The following is a 16144-nucleotide window of genomic DNA, read 5'->3' as shown; positions in this document are numbered from 1 at the left end:
TGGCTACTGTAACCTCCCTGAATGCCACCCTGTTGCACTGCAACCGCTGCAAAATTTGAAGCTCAAGTTTTCCTTTTCACGCCTCTGCTCTCCAGCTCCCGCTTTTATAAAGTTCTTTCCCTTGTTCTTAGTTTCCTGAACAGCTTGGTTCTTATTTCCTATTTTCTGTCTTGCTGCCATCACTCCTCCTCCAAGCTATTCTTGTCAAACTATTAATTTCATCTTATTTGACAGTACAGCAGCCCTCCATGACTGTGCTTCGCTCAACAAATTATCAGTTACACCAACCATAAGACTCTTTTTCACTCCACTGACTTTCCAGAAGAGGCAGTTTGTAAAATGCAAAGTAATATTAATGTTTCTGCTCAGGAGTTTCCACTTTGCATTGCTAAAGCTTTCATTTTGACGGAGCTGTATTCTGAAAAGGCATGACTAGCACAGGGTGTCTGCTCTATCCATCTGCACCACTGGCTCAGAATATCAAATAAGTCCCAGTTTCTTTAATATTAGATGTACTTTTTTCCTTACCTAGAGCAAATTCAAATCACCACTACTTCCACAGCAGAGGTGAACCCTGTCAGAGAACATACTGAAACCAAACCAGAACAACAGGAAAATGTTTGTATTGATTTAACAAAACTGATTTTGTTAGATGAGTTTAATGCACCATTTCAGGGATGCCCTTCACCTACAAGAATAAAGCTGGCTTTGGTCTGTAATAACATTCTATGAAACTACCACTCTGATTTAAATGGTTTTAAAACCAAACCTGTATTTAAACAGATGGATTTTCATTTGAAGAGAGAGACAAACCATAAAAACTTCTCCAGTGGTCCTTTCATAAAGAGCATTTTAACACCACAAACAAGGCATCACAAAGAGATGAAAAACCACCAGAAAACATCTCCACAGCCAACACCCCCATTCCTGGGCTGAGAATGGAAGAATAACAAGTACAGTTTTTTTTCTCTGCAGATGATTTTGCACAGAGCAAGCTGAGAAGCAGCTGAAAGCAGAGCTGCTACACCTCTTGTTAGGAGGGGTGGCCTTTGAAGCACTGACTAATCACAGGGCACACCTGATCTGCTTTCCTGGCTCACAAAACCAGCAGCTAATGCATCTCTGAGCCCATCCTTCCCCCTTTGCTGAGGGATTGGATGAGCTCAGTGCTCACACGGGAGGAGCTCCTCATTACCTGCTGGCAGCGAGCCCAAAGACATGTCCCAGACTGGGGGCCCTGACATCACTGCCTTTCCAGCATTTCCAAATGGAAAAACAGCTGGATCTGGTTAGCTGCATGTCCAGTTAGCCCAGTATGCTGGTCCTTCCAGTAACCATGGCTGAGGGAAAAAAAAAATAAATAAAAGGGACAAAGGAAAACCCACTGTTCTATGGCTGTATTGCCCAGCTGGCCATTGGTAGCCTGCAGGGGACCTTTCTTCCACTAATTTGGTTTGGGTTGGGTTTTTTACCCTCAAATCTATTTATCTTTAATCTTCTGCAGTATCTAGTTATAGATGTAACTCATATAGATAAAACTCATTAGTTTGACAATTTAATACTTGTTTAAAAATACACTCCCTTGATTTAAATGTGCACGGGTAGGTGCTCCCCTTGAACCTTCTGTGGAAAGTAATAATGGAATTCCTCTGTCCCTTTCCTTTCTCCATGTCATTTATTATTCTGAAAGCTTCTACAAGATTCTCTTAATTCATCTTCTTTTTTAACAAGTCCTAGGCTTTCTAGCCTCTTTCTTTTCAGCCAAAAAACTTTAAGCCAGTTAATGATTTCTTGTTAACTAGTAACTACCCCTGGATACAAGCAGTTCCCAGCATCTTAACTGCCTCAAACAACAGAATCCTGTTTCCACAGTCTCTCCATTAAATCTTGGACATAAATCTATAAATCCATTAAACACTACTGCATTAACCATACCTCTGAGACAGATGGAATTCCCTGATGTGACCTAAGGCAGAACTGCTGGGATAAAAGACTTGCTCAAACAGGGCAGGGAGGGTTTGCCTTTCCTCCTACCTGTGCTTTACCCACCAGACTGTCCTTAGCACGGGCTTTGTTTTGGGAGGGGGGAAAAAGGGTAGAAAAATTTTTGCAATTCAGGGCGAGGGTGGCAGCGGCAGAAAATTGGAGCAGAGCACTTTAAGAGAGCCCTGGGAAGCTGTAACCTGAAGCCTGCCGAAGGCTGGGCTGGGGGAAGCAGCAAAAAGCAGATGTGGCTGCACCAAACCCGCACTGTCCTCGCCTCGCACCCGCTGGGAGCCCGGACAGCAGCGGCCGAGAGGAGCCCCAGGTAAGGGACAGCTCAGGGACAGCTCGCCTGTGCCACTGCCAGCGGCCAGGGGAGCACAGGGCAGGGGCTGAGGCTGGGTAGCTCTCAGAGGACATGGGAAATGGGAAGAACGGTTCTCCTGCAGGTGGGATTCCCACCAAGAGACCTCACCTGGGATCCGGAGCCATCAGCATCAGCTTTGCCCCCGAGGCTGAGCTGTGCTCGGGAACTGGGGTGGGTTTTCTGCCTTTCAAACATCTGCCTTGCAGCTGGGAACACGTTTTTAGTCTGTGATGGTGTGGTAGTCAAGTCCTCTGGAGCTGGTGGTTGCAGGATGCTCCAGGAGCTGGTGCTGTGCAACAAGCAGAGCAGTCTGCACTCATGGGTCTTGTTTCACAGCACCTCTAAAGTCAGAAGTGTTTAAAAATTATGTGAGAGACTTATACCACTGTATGTGGATAGTAAAATATTTCCTTTGCACCTGCAGGCCTTCACAAATCAACAAGTCCCAGACACAAAGTTCCTTCTCAGCTCATTTCTCAAGGTTTTCTTCCTATACCTTTTGACTGTGCCATTACTCGCTGTTACTCCTCTCCTCCTTCAAGGCAGCCACAGGTTTTAATATCATGCCTGAAACCATCCCACCTCTGATCCAACCAAATTCTTTTCTCTGCATTTCTGGCTGTGTGCTAAGAGAAATACAAATAGAATCCAGATGTTCAGGCCAATTCAAACGCAAAAGGCTTTGTCTTTTTAAAATGGAAATTGCTTTTTGGCGAAGCCTGAGAAATATGAAGCTGGTGACAGTACTGGCAAAAACAATACAATCTGCAAAACCATTCTCTGCTCCCATGCTCCCAGGAGCTCAGTGTAGCTGGAAGCAGAGGTTGTGTTGAGATTATTTTCTTTTTCTTCAGAGAAAAGGTTATGCTCCATGGAAAAGCTTCAGCTCTAAGCTAGACTGGGCCAAACTTCTTCCTCTCAGCATGCAGGAGTGCAGCTTGGTACAGGCATCTTCACAGAGCCCTTGCTAAGGCCTGTCAGATTTAGACTCATGCAGGACTTCTGTCATCTCTCTTCCAGTGTGGTGCCTGGTCATTGTAAATCTCTGGAATGATAGGAGCAATCCCAGCATCATATCCACTATCACACCACCAGACACACCAAACAGTAAATCCTCTTGATGCACATCTTCTGCAGCAGAAACCTCACCTATTCTGCAGCTGGGATGGCAGCAGGTCGCAGGATGCAAGGGGGAAAGAAGGGGAAAGAGGGTACCACTTCTGTTACACTGGCTGAACACTGATGAGAGCTTAAAACCTCCCCTGTGATGCTTTTTTCTCCAAGGGGGAGCTGCCTCCAGAAGAAAAGGCAGGGAACAGAAACAGCAAACTGCCTCTTACTCTGCCTGAACAGGGGCTTGAGCTGGGGCTGTTGTAGCCACGTGTATTTCTAGCAGCAGGCGTGTTTTCTTTGTAGCTGAAGTTAATGTGAAACACATGTTCTTCCTCTGATTTCTCTAGTTGCCTGGATGACAGGGGTTAGTTAAATACAACCCTCTTCCTTTAATTTCTGGGAATCTATCTAAACATTGCTTCAGACCAGCCTCAGTGGCGTCTGTTCTCGGGGGCAGGACGTTTCAGTAGCTCTGGTTTACCCACAGCAAAGCCCTGGGTTACTCAGTGCCCTCTGGACCAGACAGATCTGTCTGGAAGGGCCACTCATCCCAGTACTGGAGTGATAAAAAGTGGATTCCACAGAAAGAGCAGACTTGGGGAGTTTGGAGCTTTTCTCCCACCTCCATTAAAAATGTCAAATAAGCCAAGCTCTGCCTTTCACTTCTCTAGGTTTCCTTATTGTCTTTTAAGAAAGCTCTTCTATTTTACTTCATCAGATTGCAAATATGAAGCAAAGGATGGACGCAGGTACATGTAGACACAAGAAACAGCAAACTGCTGCCTGAGGCAGGTAATTTGTATATCAAAGCAGCAACCAGTCAGTGTTGCCTTCTGCCCTATTCAACAATATGGATTTGGTACTTTTTATAAATGAAGCCTAAGACTCAAAAGTAATCATTTGGTGCTTTTCTGGACCTTGGCACTCAGTAACTGCCAGCAGCAGTGTGGCTGGGGCCACACACATCTGCTTTTGTGCTCAGGCACACCCACAACGTGTGCTTGCCCAATTTTAAAGTCACTGGGGCCATTCTGGTTGAATATTTCCAACTAGAGAAGGAAACCTGGCTCAGATCAGGTGTGTGTCTCACAACTGGAAGGACAAGCAGCAGCATCTGTCACTGCAGCTTCTGTCACAGCCAGGTACAGTGAATAGATGTGGTAGAAATGTATTTTCCTGATTGCTCTAACTCTCTCTGTCATGTTCTTACCCTGTAGGTCCAGGCATGCAGATTGCAGTGGTTCTCCTTTTCCTGGGTCTCTTAACTGTCCCAACCAGAACCCAGAACTCAGCTACTGAGCAGGTGAGTAGGAGACAATATGCTGAGAATGAGGGGGAGAGGTGTGGAGCAGGTAATTTAATTTTAGAGATTCTTACCAAAGGATTAAACACTACCCTTCTAAATTACTGGGATTTTATTTAGCAACATAATGAGACTAACTCCTGCTGTACCTGGATAAAACCACAGTAGTTACATCAGGGGATGACCAGGAGGCAGAATTTTAAACTCAGTGCTGTCTTTGGCATTAAAATAACTGTTCCTACACTCTCTATAAAATTAAGTCGATATTTCTGTAGGTCAGAGAAGAGTATCTGTAGTTGTTTGCCTATGAAGTGTTTACCACACCTGCAAATCTAACCAAAGCACTCCCTGGACCTGCCAGAACTCTGCCACAGCTGATGGAGCCACTGGTGAGGAAGAGGAAGATCCATTCTACAAGAGCCCTGTGAACAAGCTGGCAGCTGCAGTCTCCAACTTTGGCTATGACCTGTACCGCCAGCAGTCCAGCCGGACAGCCACGGCCAACGTGCTGCTGTCTCCCTTCAGCCTGGCTACTGCACTTTCTGGTCTCTCACTTGGTGAGTTCTTTGCCCCATTTCCACACTCACCCTCTGGCTTGGCAGCCCTTCCCTCATGTTTTCCTGGTCGTTGGCAGGGGCTGGAGAACGAACTGAAAATGTGATTTCTCGTGCCCTCTTCTACGATCTGCTCAACAAGGCTGAGGTGCACGACACCTACAAGGACCTCCTGAGCAGTGTGACTGGGCCAGAGAAGAGCATGAAAAGTGCCTCCCGGATCATCCTGGAGAAAAGTAAAAGTCCTTCTTCCCCTCTATAAAATTTTACCTAAAAAGCTGTCAGGAGTAGTTATTTTGGGGTGTGTATATATATCAAAACACACCAAGTAACACAGCACTAACAGCTCTGGCTCTGACATCCTGCTGAGCCAGGATGCAGACAGGGCATGGAATGCTCTTGCTGTTCCAGAAAAAGCCTGGAAAGTCTGTGTGCACTTAAATAAAAGACCAGACATGCACACAATGATATTGGGGACAGAACAGTTAACTCACGGAAGACCTAAAAGAAACTTGCTGATAATTTTGCCTTCACTCCAGGCTGTCTGGCAGGTGTTGCTGGCTTCCAGGAACCACAGATCATATTTTCTATTTGTGATAACACTCAGCCATATTCCTTTGTTTAATTCCTTGCAGAACTATTTGAAATGTCGGCTTCTGGCATGCAATAAACATCTGCTGAGAATGCTAAGAGCTATCTTTTGGAACCTGCTGGTTCCAAGAATCCAATAGGTTGAGTAAGCTGTACTCAGAAAGCAAGCTGGGGAAAGAAGAAAGGCTGATGTAGGAATGGCTGTGTCCAAGCCTTCAGTTCTTATCTCCTTTTTTCAGTTTTCAGAAGAGACTTATCCCATGTTCCAGCACAGGTGGCTGTAGGATTTGGATCAGTTTCCTTAATGTGCTTTCAGATATTCCTCTTCAAAGCAGGTTTCTGTAGACAAACAGGCACAGATATTTTATGAGAGACCCGCTGCTGGGCTTTGGATTGCCACCTGCTGCCTTGAGATTGTTTGGATAAGGGAGCTAGCTGCAATATCCATGTTTTTATTCCCCAGGACTCAGGGCAAGGCCTGGATTTCACAGCCAGCTCGAGAAGTCCTACAAGATGAGACTGAGGGCACTGAGTGGCAACACCCAGCTGGACCTCCAAGAAATCAACAACTGGGTCCGACAGCAGACAAAGGGAAGGATTATGAGGTTCATGAAGGACATGCCCACAGATGTCAGCATTCTCCTTGCTGGGGCTGCCTTCTTCAAGGGTAAGAGGGTTGTGTGCTTGGACATAAACAAAGTCCATTAAGCACATGTTAGATGTGAAGGAAATGTGAAGGAATGCTCTCACTTCCAATAAAGCAAACAGATTGTCAAACAGAGACCGTGAGAAGAAAGTGTTTGAGAATGTTTAGTAAATAAGGAAAAAAAGAAAAAACAAAAAACCCCACCTGAACAAGACTAGTCCTGAGGGAGGAATTATTACTCTTGGGAAGCTGAATCTTGACCTGTTTGCAGTAAGAGTCAGAGAAGGAAGTTTAAGCTCACAAAACCCATTCAGAGATGGGATATTACCATTTAGGGAAGGAGCAGCTTAGAATGTTCTGAGCCTTCTTACCACTGTAGAAGGAACAGTATGATACTAGAGAGCTGTTCTTAAACACTCTGTAAGCCAGTGTCCTGGAGAATTATTGCTTAGAGACAAGGAGCAAAATAAAGGGTGGGGATAGAAGCACTTTATATCCATTGACACAACTGTTACCCTTTAAAATAGTTTTGTAATTACATAAGTAGACATCAACTTCCCAATGGCTACTCCACCCACACACTGGCTTGATTATTTATTTGCCATTTAGCCAATTCTCAGATGAAAAGGAGGGGCCAAGGATGGCAGTAAATCAGTAGCTCCAATCAATCTATTTCTATCCCTGTTATGCCTCAATTCCTTAATGCACAAATACTGTATATTAAAGCAGGAAATTATTCAGCACCAGGCATAAGCTTGGTTTCATATGCTATTATTCCAGAAAAATCCTCCATTTTCTCTCTTAAAAAACAGGGACGTGGAAAACCAAGTTTGACACCAAGAAGACTGCCCTGAAGGACTTCCACCTGGATGAGGACAGAACTGTGAAGGTGTCCATGATGTCAGAACCCAAAGCCATCCTGAGATATGGTTTTGACTCAGAACTCAACTGCAAGGTCCGACAGCAAATATTGCCTAAGATCTCCTAAACCTACTGAGGAGCAGGTTCAGCTACACCTACCTGTTAACCCATTCCAGCATTGCTCCTCTCATCAGCTACTTTTGCAATCCCTATTTTGAAAGGTGGTGTGTTGATTCTTAGGATATCCTGCTTCTACCCAGGCTATGTCACAAGCGATCCAAAATTTAAATTATGCCCAGGGCCTACCAGCTTGTATTGCTTGACTTGAAGTTGAGCAAGAAGGGCAGGGCACACCTCTCAAAACTTTTCCATCTCTACCTCTTTCAACCAGTCTTTCCCTGGAGCATGAGCTCAAAGGTGTTCCAATGAGAATTCTCCAAAGCAGTGATGCAGGATTCAGCAGGCGAGAGAGCACTTCCATAGCAGAAAGAGTGCAGCAAGGATGGATGAAAGCCTGGTGAAAAAGCCAGAAGTGTCAGGAAGCATCATGTCAGATAAAAGCAAACAGGGATAAAGATCAAATGTTCACTGAAAAGGTTGATATTCCAACCTGAGAATCAGGCACAGGGTGGGTAAAACTGTTTATTATTGATGTGACCCTTTCTTATCTCTCTCTTATTTCTGGCCTTGCAGATTGCCCAGCTGCCCCTGACAGAGGGAATCAGTGCCATGTTCTTCCTGCCCACAAAGGTGACCCAGAACATGACTCTGATTGAGGAAAGCCTCACTTCTGAGTTTGTCCACGATGTGGACAAGGAGCTGAAGACAGTCCATGCTGTGCTAAGCCTGCCAAAACTAAAGCTGAACCACGAAGAGGCACTTGACAGCACACTAAAGGAGACAAGTATGTGCATCACACCCCCTTTGCAGGCTGCCAGGGCTTAAAGCAGTGGTCAATTTGCTTCCTGCTCTTAGAATATGAAGCTGGTGTGTTGGTAGTTATGGTTGTGGAGATTTCACCAGCAACCAAATCACCTTAATCCAGGACCTCTCAGCTTTTTATCACATCCCTCCACCAAGCTCATACAGTGCTGCTGAGATTGTGGATGAAGCTCAGTACCAGGAGATGGAAGCTGCTTCTCCCCATTCCCCCAAAAACTCTGCCCAAGCAGCTCCCTGCCCCCATGGATCACACCTTGGTGCTGCTCCCCCTTCTGCAATCCATGCCTTCAGCTAATGGAACTTTCTCTCTTTTCTCCAGGGCTCCAATCACTTTTCACATCACCTGATTTCTCCAAGATTTCTGCCAAACCTCTGAGATTATCTCATGTGCAACACAAGGCAATGCTGGAGCTTAGTGAGGATGGGGAAAGATCCACACCAAACCCTGGGGCCAATGCTGCTCGTCTGACCTTCCCCATAGAATACCATGTGGACAGACCTTTCCTTCTTGTGCTGAGGGATGATACCACTGGAACCCTCCTCTTCATTGGCAAGATCCTGGATCCCAGGGCTGTTTAGATCCCTTCACAATAATCTGCAATGGTAGGGCCCAAATGGAAAGGGTGATATTGGGAGGGATACTGGCTCCCTGCTCTGCTGCACAAAGACACAACTTGCAAATCTTATGCCTTCATGCTGCAATAAAAGAGCTTTTGCTATTAATCTCAGCAAGCCCAAGTATTCTCCCTTGAAAAGTTGTCTGCCTACACTCCTAATTTCCCCAGAGGAGGAATGCAGTTCTGGGTCCTGAAAGCAAACATTATCTGGTGTATGCTGAATTGTTCCCCATCCTGTTTTCCACCCTGACACCAGTTGTTGATTCTGAATCCCTCATCACTGACAGACCTGTGCTGGAGCCCTCCAAGTTCTGCAGTGCCCCCTTTAATAGACTGTAAGTTTGCACCTCCCAGGCTCTTGCCTCACCCCTTCCAACCATTTCTACTTCACGCTGGCAAGAAGGAGAATGCCTCACAGTATTAAAAATAGAAGGCAACGTGCTCTGGATGACTGTATGTTCATAATGCTCAGGGCAGCACACAGGGGAGAGTCACATCTCACACAAAAGCAACTCAAACATTTGCTTCCATCCCACACACAGAACTTACACAACAGCCTCTGTTCCCACCATACCACACACACACCTCTCACGTTAGAACTGGTCATTTTATTTACAACAGGCTCACCAAAGAACATTTTAAAACTTCATTCAAGTTGCTGTTACACATGATTTTCCAGCTTGTACTACATGACTACCTTACCACATGACACTTAGCTTTGATGAAAGATCACATTGCAGCTTCCTTTGACAGGGAAATTAAGTCCTCTGAAGGATGTTTCTGGGAAGCTGTGACAGGCAGGCCTTCATCTCTTGTAGTTCCTGGATCTGAGCACTCTGAGGACCAAAGTGCACTGACAAAATCCCCTCTGCTCTTTGAATTGTGCTCAGAGCTTCAGAAACTGCAAATCTGAAATAGGAAGATAATAAGAACACAGCATACAAAACACTTAATTCAGCTTTTTGACTTACACAACCTTTAAGCCCTCCCTAACAAAAACCTAAACCTGTTCATGGCTAGAGATCCCACCCTCCCCTGCCTTCCAGCAGCAGGAAAATTGTGTCTGCTTCAGTTGCAAAGGGAGGATAAGGGGGGTGGAAAGGTAAGGAGAGGGACAAAACCTGAAAGCATTATCTTTGAGTATATAGGAACCCACAACTTCATCACTGCAGCTCCTGCTAAAATTAATTTGGTTAAAGAGAGTTGTTGTGAGGAGATTTTCAGAAGCAGTCAGGGGATTTCCTTGCCAATAAAGCAAGAGGATTTTGTTCCCTCCTTTGAGAATTTGTCAGCAACATTATACAACTGAGGTATAAACACCATGGGTGATGAGTTGACGGAATAAAACAATTGGACAGGGAATAAATTGAGCCAGGGAGAAGAAGACAGGCAGGAAGGAAACAGATTTCTAAGAGAGTACCTGTGCTACACTGCCCTGTGTCCTGTGAGACACCCTCAAGGTGCCTTAATATTGTGTCAGACACACAGGAGTGGTGCAGGGCAGGGACAGAGGATGAAACCAAACTCACCCATTGAAGAGGATTTGTGCCAGCTTGAAAAGTTCTTGGCCTGTTTCTACACTTGATGGCCCATGGTGCATTTCTACAATCTCAATACTCTTCTTCAGGTGTCTGGCTGCTTTCTGCCACTTCCCTGATGGAAAAACAAAGCAAAACAAAACAATGAGAAATGGATAAATACTTCCTAGAGCTACTGCCATCCAAAGAATCTGACATAATTAATCAAAATGTGGTGAACTCTGTCCACAGAACCAGGTCAGGGAATCTAAAAGAACATGAGAGCACAGTATTGTTCACTGGCTGCTGGGAACACAGGTTTGGTCTCTCTGAGAGCCCTGCTGACAAAACCAGGGAAAAAAATGAGAAGGCCAGTCCAAGAAAAAGCTAGTCACGTTACATTCAAAGCTCAGGAAACATGGGATAGTGAAAAGACAATGCCATACCAAGAGTAGCATAGACCTGTGCCAGATGATCCTCCATCTCTCCCATCAACAAATGCTCTGGAGACAAGAAGGTTCCAGCATCCATCTGACACCTCAGGAGCATTTTGATAGCCTGATCTATTAAAAAAACAAAGGTTATAAAATTCACCCTGTGGCCAGTCCCCACGTTTCCACGATCCATGAAATAAAATCAATCCAATCTCATCTTTGCATGTTACACAGCTGATTGGGGTTTGGTTAGGATTCAACACTGACTTCACCTGCACCTCTGCTTATTCTACCCCAGCGTTGGCCCAACTCCCTCCAGGAAAACAAGGCCTGGGAATGCTCAACTCAAATGTTACCCTGATTTCTTTTTATTTGATTACTTGACTATGGAATAGTATGTGACTTAGATTAAAACCCAGATCAGGGGTATAAAAAAAATCTAAACCTGAAGTCCCCAGGGACACCAGGCCACATGTCACAGGACCTCAACGGCATGAGCAACAGTGCCATCTCATGGTTCCTGTCCCGACCTGGGCTCCTCAGCTCCTGACCTTAGGACACAAAGCTGAGCCTTACCAGCCTCCCCAACTCTGAGCAAGTCTAAAGCTTTCTTGATTTGTTGCTGAAGGTCCTGTAAACGGCCAGACAGGTGATCTCTGCTGGCTGAGGTTGCACAAGCTTCATTTGAACAGCAAAGTGTGTCTTCTTCCCCCTGTGGAAATCACCCTTGTGATCATTGCTGCTCACGTTCAGCTCAAAGCTTACTCTCCATCTGCATTAGCTCTGGGTTATAGAGATGCTAAATTGTTTCTCACCTGTATTCATTGAACAAAGTGATTTTAAAATAAATTGTTATCAGCTTATTTGATTTTATAAGAAACAGTGTGATACTGTCTTGACTCAACAGGGGCTTTTGGCTTCTGAGCAGGGATCAAAGTGACATCTTCACCTCTTGGCTTTCCCAGACCCAAACCTTACACACCCCAGTAAGTTGCACAATCACAACTATGGATAATTACCTGCATTTGGGCCTGGCATTTGGGACAGCAGAATGAATTTCTGATGGACACCACACTCCTGACACCGGACTCTAACTCCTCAAGGCACGCCTGGCAGCGACACTCGAAGAAATACTGACTGAGAAGCTGCTGTCTCTCAGCAACCCTCATCCTACACCAGTGAGGCCCTGCAAAGGATGGCAAGGGTGGAGATCTCTCAGTTCTTAATATCAGAATCAATGGATTTCTATTACAATTGAGACTAGGGGTATTTTGGGGAGGACACAACTGGAGACTGAAAATCTAACAGTGGGCTTAAGAGATGAAATGTTGATCAAGGCTGCTAAACAAAGATTCTGGCAACATTAGATGAGAATTATGATATAACTAGCCATCAGCATGATGAGGAGAGGTGAATGATGTCTGTGCCTTGGGACAGACACAGAATTAGGGCTTACCATAGCAATGTAAAACCTCTTGGCCACTTGAGATTGGCTGTGATGCCCTGACAATGGCAGCTGTCCCACTGAATGACATGCTGGTATTGGGGCAGCAGGAGTGGTTCAGGAGGCTGAGGACAGGGAAGAAGGCTGTTGCAAGCCTCACAGGCTTCTTATCTACAACAGCCCCATCTCCAGGCCCTGAAGACAAAGGAAAACCAAGCAAGTTGAGATTGAATGCTCACAAACCCACACAATTTCTGCAATGAGCAGCATGACCGATGGCAGGCAGCAGCAGAAAGGTTCCTGGTATATTGTTGCAATAAATAATAGCTAAACACACTCTGCATGTGCAACAAGAAACAGGCTAGCATGGGACAGGCCATGAAATTTTAAACAAGCCATTTCCATCTGCAATGGGAGCTTTTTCCAGCTGAGAATTCAATCTCGTCGCTGCACACAAGGAAGATGAGCAAGGAGAGGACAGTCCTGGGCACCTCAGGATAGGAAAGAGGAGCTACTGGAGAGGACCCAGTGGAGGCCACAGAGATGATGAGGGGTCTGGAACATCTCTCTTATGAGGAGAGACTGAGGAAGCTGAGCTTGGTTAGTCTGGAGAAGACTGAGAAGGGATCTCACCAATACATACACAAATACAAGTGTCAGAGAATGGTGATGGACTCTCTTCTGTGCTGCCAGGATGAGGAATAATGGCCACAAATTAAACAGGAAGCTCCACCTCAACATGAGGAAAAAACTTCTTTCCACTGAGGGTAGCAGAGCACTGGAAAAGGCTGCCCAGGGAGGTCTGGAGACATTCCAAATCCACCTGGACATGTTCCTGTGTCATCTGCTCCAGGTGACCCTGCCTGGGCAGGGGATTTGGACTGAATCATCTTCAGAGGTCCCTTCCAACCCCAACCATTCTGTGACAACACAGTAGGGCTTAAGTATTTTTTATCTTACCCAGCTCCTGCATTACAGTGATTGCTTGTGCATTACACTGCAGCTGCAACATGTGTCTCAGCATTGCTTCTGCCACAGTCTTCAGCGCTGGGGACAAGTCATCTGAGGTTTTTTCACACATTTTTGGTTTGGACCACTGATGAGGTGATTCCTGATTCAACACAGCAGTCTCCAGGCCAGCTGCTTGCAGCTGTTTGCATATAGCTACCACACTGAGCGTGCAGAGGAACTTGTGCTCAGGGCTGTGCTGCTCAGTGTGGGGCAAAAGGTGGAACAGAGCTTGGTAAGAACTCTGGTACCGACCATTGCTGTCACACCCAGGGATACCTCTGCTACCAGCTTCTGCAGCTGGTGCCTCACTGAGGGGTTTGCATCTTGCCTCAGGGTTCTGAAAGTTCTTGTCCCCACGGTGGGACCAGGCCACCAGCCTGCTAACCTCTGCAAATCCTGCCAGCAGGACAGTCCTCAAGGCCACGTGGCAGAAGACACCCAGCGTGAGGAGCAGTGCTCCCAGGGAACACTCTGTCCTGTGGTACTGCTGCCATGCCATGTCTGCACAGTCCTGGCTGCAGTACTTGGCATAACTGCAGCCCTGACAAGGCACCGAGGCCAGAAGCTGCCTCAGACAGTGGTGGCAGTAAAGATCTGCGTTGCTGGCTCGAGTGTCCCATGCTGTGTCACCATCCTGCAGAGGAAGGCTCTCCCCAGGGCACAGCACACTCACAAAGGCCTCCTCTTTCACCAGGCTCTGTCCTGGCACGATGTCCTGGGAGGCCACCAAGTGACGTCCTCTCTCTGCATCAAAACTCAAGCTCAGAGATGAAGATGCACCTGAAATGCTGTTGTTCTCTTCCCAGATCTCTGGTTCCCCTTGAATGCCACCACGTCCTTCCTGTGCAGGCTCTGGACACCTCTTTTTCTCACCTAATTTAACCTTCAGCTGACTTAACTTTTTTAGCCGTGTCAGGTGTGTAGTCATGACCCCATCCAGAGCAATTTTACTCTCCAGCACTCCAAGGATATCCTGTGCATCCTGCAACCTCTCCAGGCACAGCAGACACTCAGCTTTCCGCAGCAGGACCTTGGGCAGCAGCCTGTCTGGATAGCCATGCCTTTCAGCCCTGGCAATATCTTCCAAACAAACCTAGGAACAAAGATAAGGCCTTTTAAGTGGGGTTGAAAACCAGCTTGTGCTCTTTCATTCCACCTAAGGCAGTCTCATGGAAGAATTCTATGTGTTAATCAGCAAATTCCATGTACATAACCAACCTCCTGCCCAAATAAAGCATCCTGACACAGAAACGAAGTAAGAGCCCTTCAGAAAGTCGAGTTATGGATGTTTTAAGCACAGCTTGGGAAGCACATCTGATCTGCTGCCTCTTGTTCCTCAGGGGCACCCAGGACCTTGTGGGCTGGGTGCTGCCCTGGCCCCACTTACCTCAAAGTGCCCCAGGTGGAGGAGAGCGGCCGAGCGGTTGGCAAAGCACACGGACACCTCAGGGCTCCCAGGGAGCTCGTGGGATGCTGCCTGCAAAGACCAGAGAACTGCTGCAGCCTCGGGAGATCCCTCACAGGACCCTCTCAGTAGGGCCTGCAGGATCCCCTCTTTGGGGATCCCCTCATGGGAGCTGCTCCTCTCCCTTCACAGGAGCCTTCCAACCATGAGGGGCTGCGGGACCCTTTCCTGGGGATCCCCTCAGGGGACCTCTTTGGCTGTGAGGTGTGGTGGGACCCCTTCCCTGGGATCCTCTCATGCCACACCTACCTTAGAGTAGAGCCTCAGGGCAGCCTGGTACTGGCCCCGCTTGAATTCTTGGTTTCCCTGCTCCCGGTACCAGCTCGCAGCCTCCGGCTTCTTGTCCGTGGGTGCCTGGAGACACAACTGCACCAGGGCTACCTCCTCCTCCTGCTCAGTCCTGTGGGACACAGGGGCAGCACCGAAGAATCAGCTTGGAATCATCTGGTCCAGCCTCCCTACTCAGGGAGGATGATCCCTGTGGCACAGGATTGTGTCCAGAGAGTTCTGGAATATCTCCAGCGAGGGAGACTCCATGCTGTCAATCTGGGTGGAGGAGAACAGGGAAGTTCTTCATCCTCACAGAATCACGGGATCAATTAGGTTGGAAAAGACCTCTGAGGTCATCGGGTCCAGCCTGTGACGGATCCCAGTTTGTGAGCTAGACCATGGCAGTGAATGCCACGTCCAGTCTTTCCTTAGACACCTCCAGGGACTTCACCACCTCCCCGGGCAGCCCATTCCAGCGTCTGATCACCCTTCCTATAAAGAAATTCTCACTTGCGTCCAACCTAAACCTTCCCAAGTGAAGTTTAAGCCTATGTCTTCTCGTCCTATCGCCAGCAGCCCGGGAGACGAGGCCGATCTCCAACCTCCTGCCAGGTAGAAATGTGGGACTTTATCCAGAGGGGTCTCCCCGGTGCCACTTTCTGCACAGTGCACCGTGTTCTATTGGTAAGTGGAACACCTCGTGTTCCACCGAGCAGAGCCCCGTCCATCCTTTGACATCCTCCCCTTATTTATAGGCATTAAGAGAGATGCTCCCGTCTCCCACTCCCCCTCGTTGCCCTGCGCAGGACCCGCCCCGCCCGAGGCTCACCGGAGCAGGTCACAACCCAGCAGCACCGCGTCGTGAAGCGAAGCCGCTGCCAGCCGCTCCCGCAGCGCCGGGTCCAGCGCGGCCCAGAGTCGGGCGGTGCGGCCTTGCCACTCCGCCACCGGCAGCGCCATCACCGCCACCGCTCCATGGCGGCGCCCAGAAGCATCCCTGTGCGGAACACAGAGGCACTTCCGCCG

The 16144-nt window shown here is 47.4% G+C and overlaps 2 protein-coding genes across 2 annotated transcripts; one reads left to right on the top strand and one right to left on the bottom strand.

The window, feature by feature from the left end:
• Nucleotides 1-22: 22 nt before the first annotated feature.
• Nucleotides 23-8950, top strand: SERPINF1 (serpin family F member 1). Its single transcript, XM_062507199.1, has 7 exons — nt 23-4766; nt 5128-5323; nt 5401-5556; nt 6375-6578; nt 7370-7512; nt 8112-8322; nt 8680-8950. The coding sequence occupies exons 1-7, from the start codon at nt 4689-4691 to the stop codon at nt 8937-8939; spliced, it is 1248 nt and encodes a 415-aa protein (XP_062363183.1). The 5' UTR covers nt 23-4688; the 3' UTR covers nt 8940-8950.
• A 762-nt stretch (nt 8951-9712) lies between these two features.
• SMYD4 (SET and MYND domain containing 4) lies at nt 9713-16078 on the bottom strand. The gene is made up of 10 exons (XM_062507191.1): nt 15948-16078; nt 15098-15248; nt 14771-14860; nt 13333-14476; nt 12385-12567; nt 11948-12114; nt 11505-11640; nt 10941-11057; nt 10507-10630; nt 9713-9886 (listed from the first exon to the last, which is right to left on the bottom strand). Exons 1-10 carry the CDS (start codon nt 16076-16078, stop codon nt 9736-9738), a joined length of 2394 nt encoding a protein of 797 aa, XP_062363175.1. The 3' UTR covers nt 9713-9735.
• Nucleotides 16079-16144: the final 66 nt, after the last annotated feature.

This window comes from Cinclus cinclus, chromosome 22, assembly GCF_963662255.1.
Source record: "Cinclus cinclus chromosome 22, bCinCin1.1, whole genome shotgun sequence".
NCBI lineage: Eukaryota > Metazoa > Chordata > Aves > Passeriformes > Cinclidae > Cinclus > Cinclus cinclus.
The sequence above is the reverse complement of the archived record's forward strand: the minus strand, read 5'-3'. Positions and strand labels throughout refer to the sequence as shown.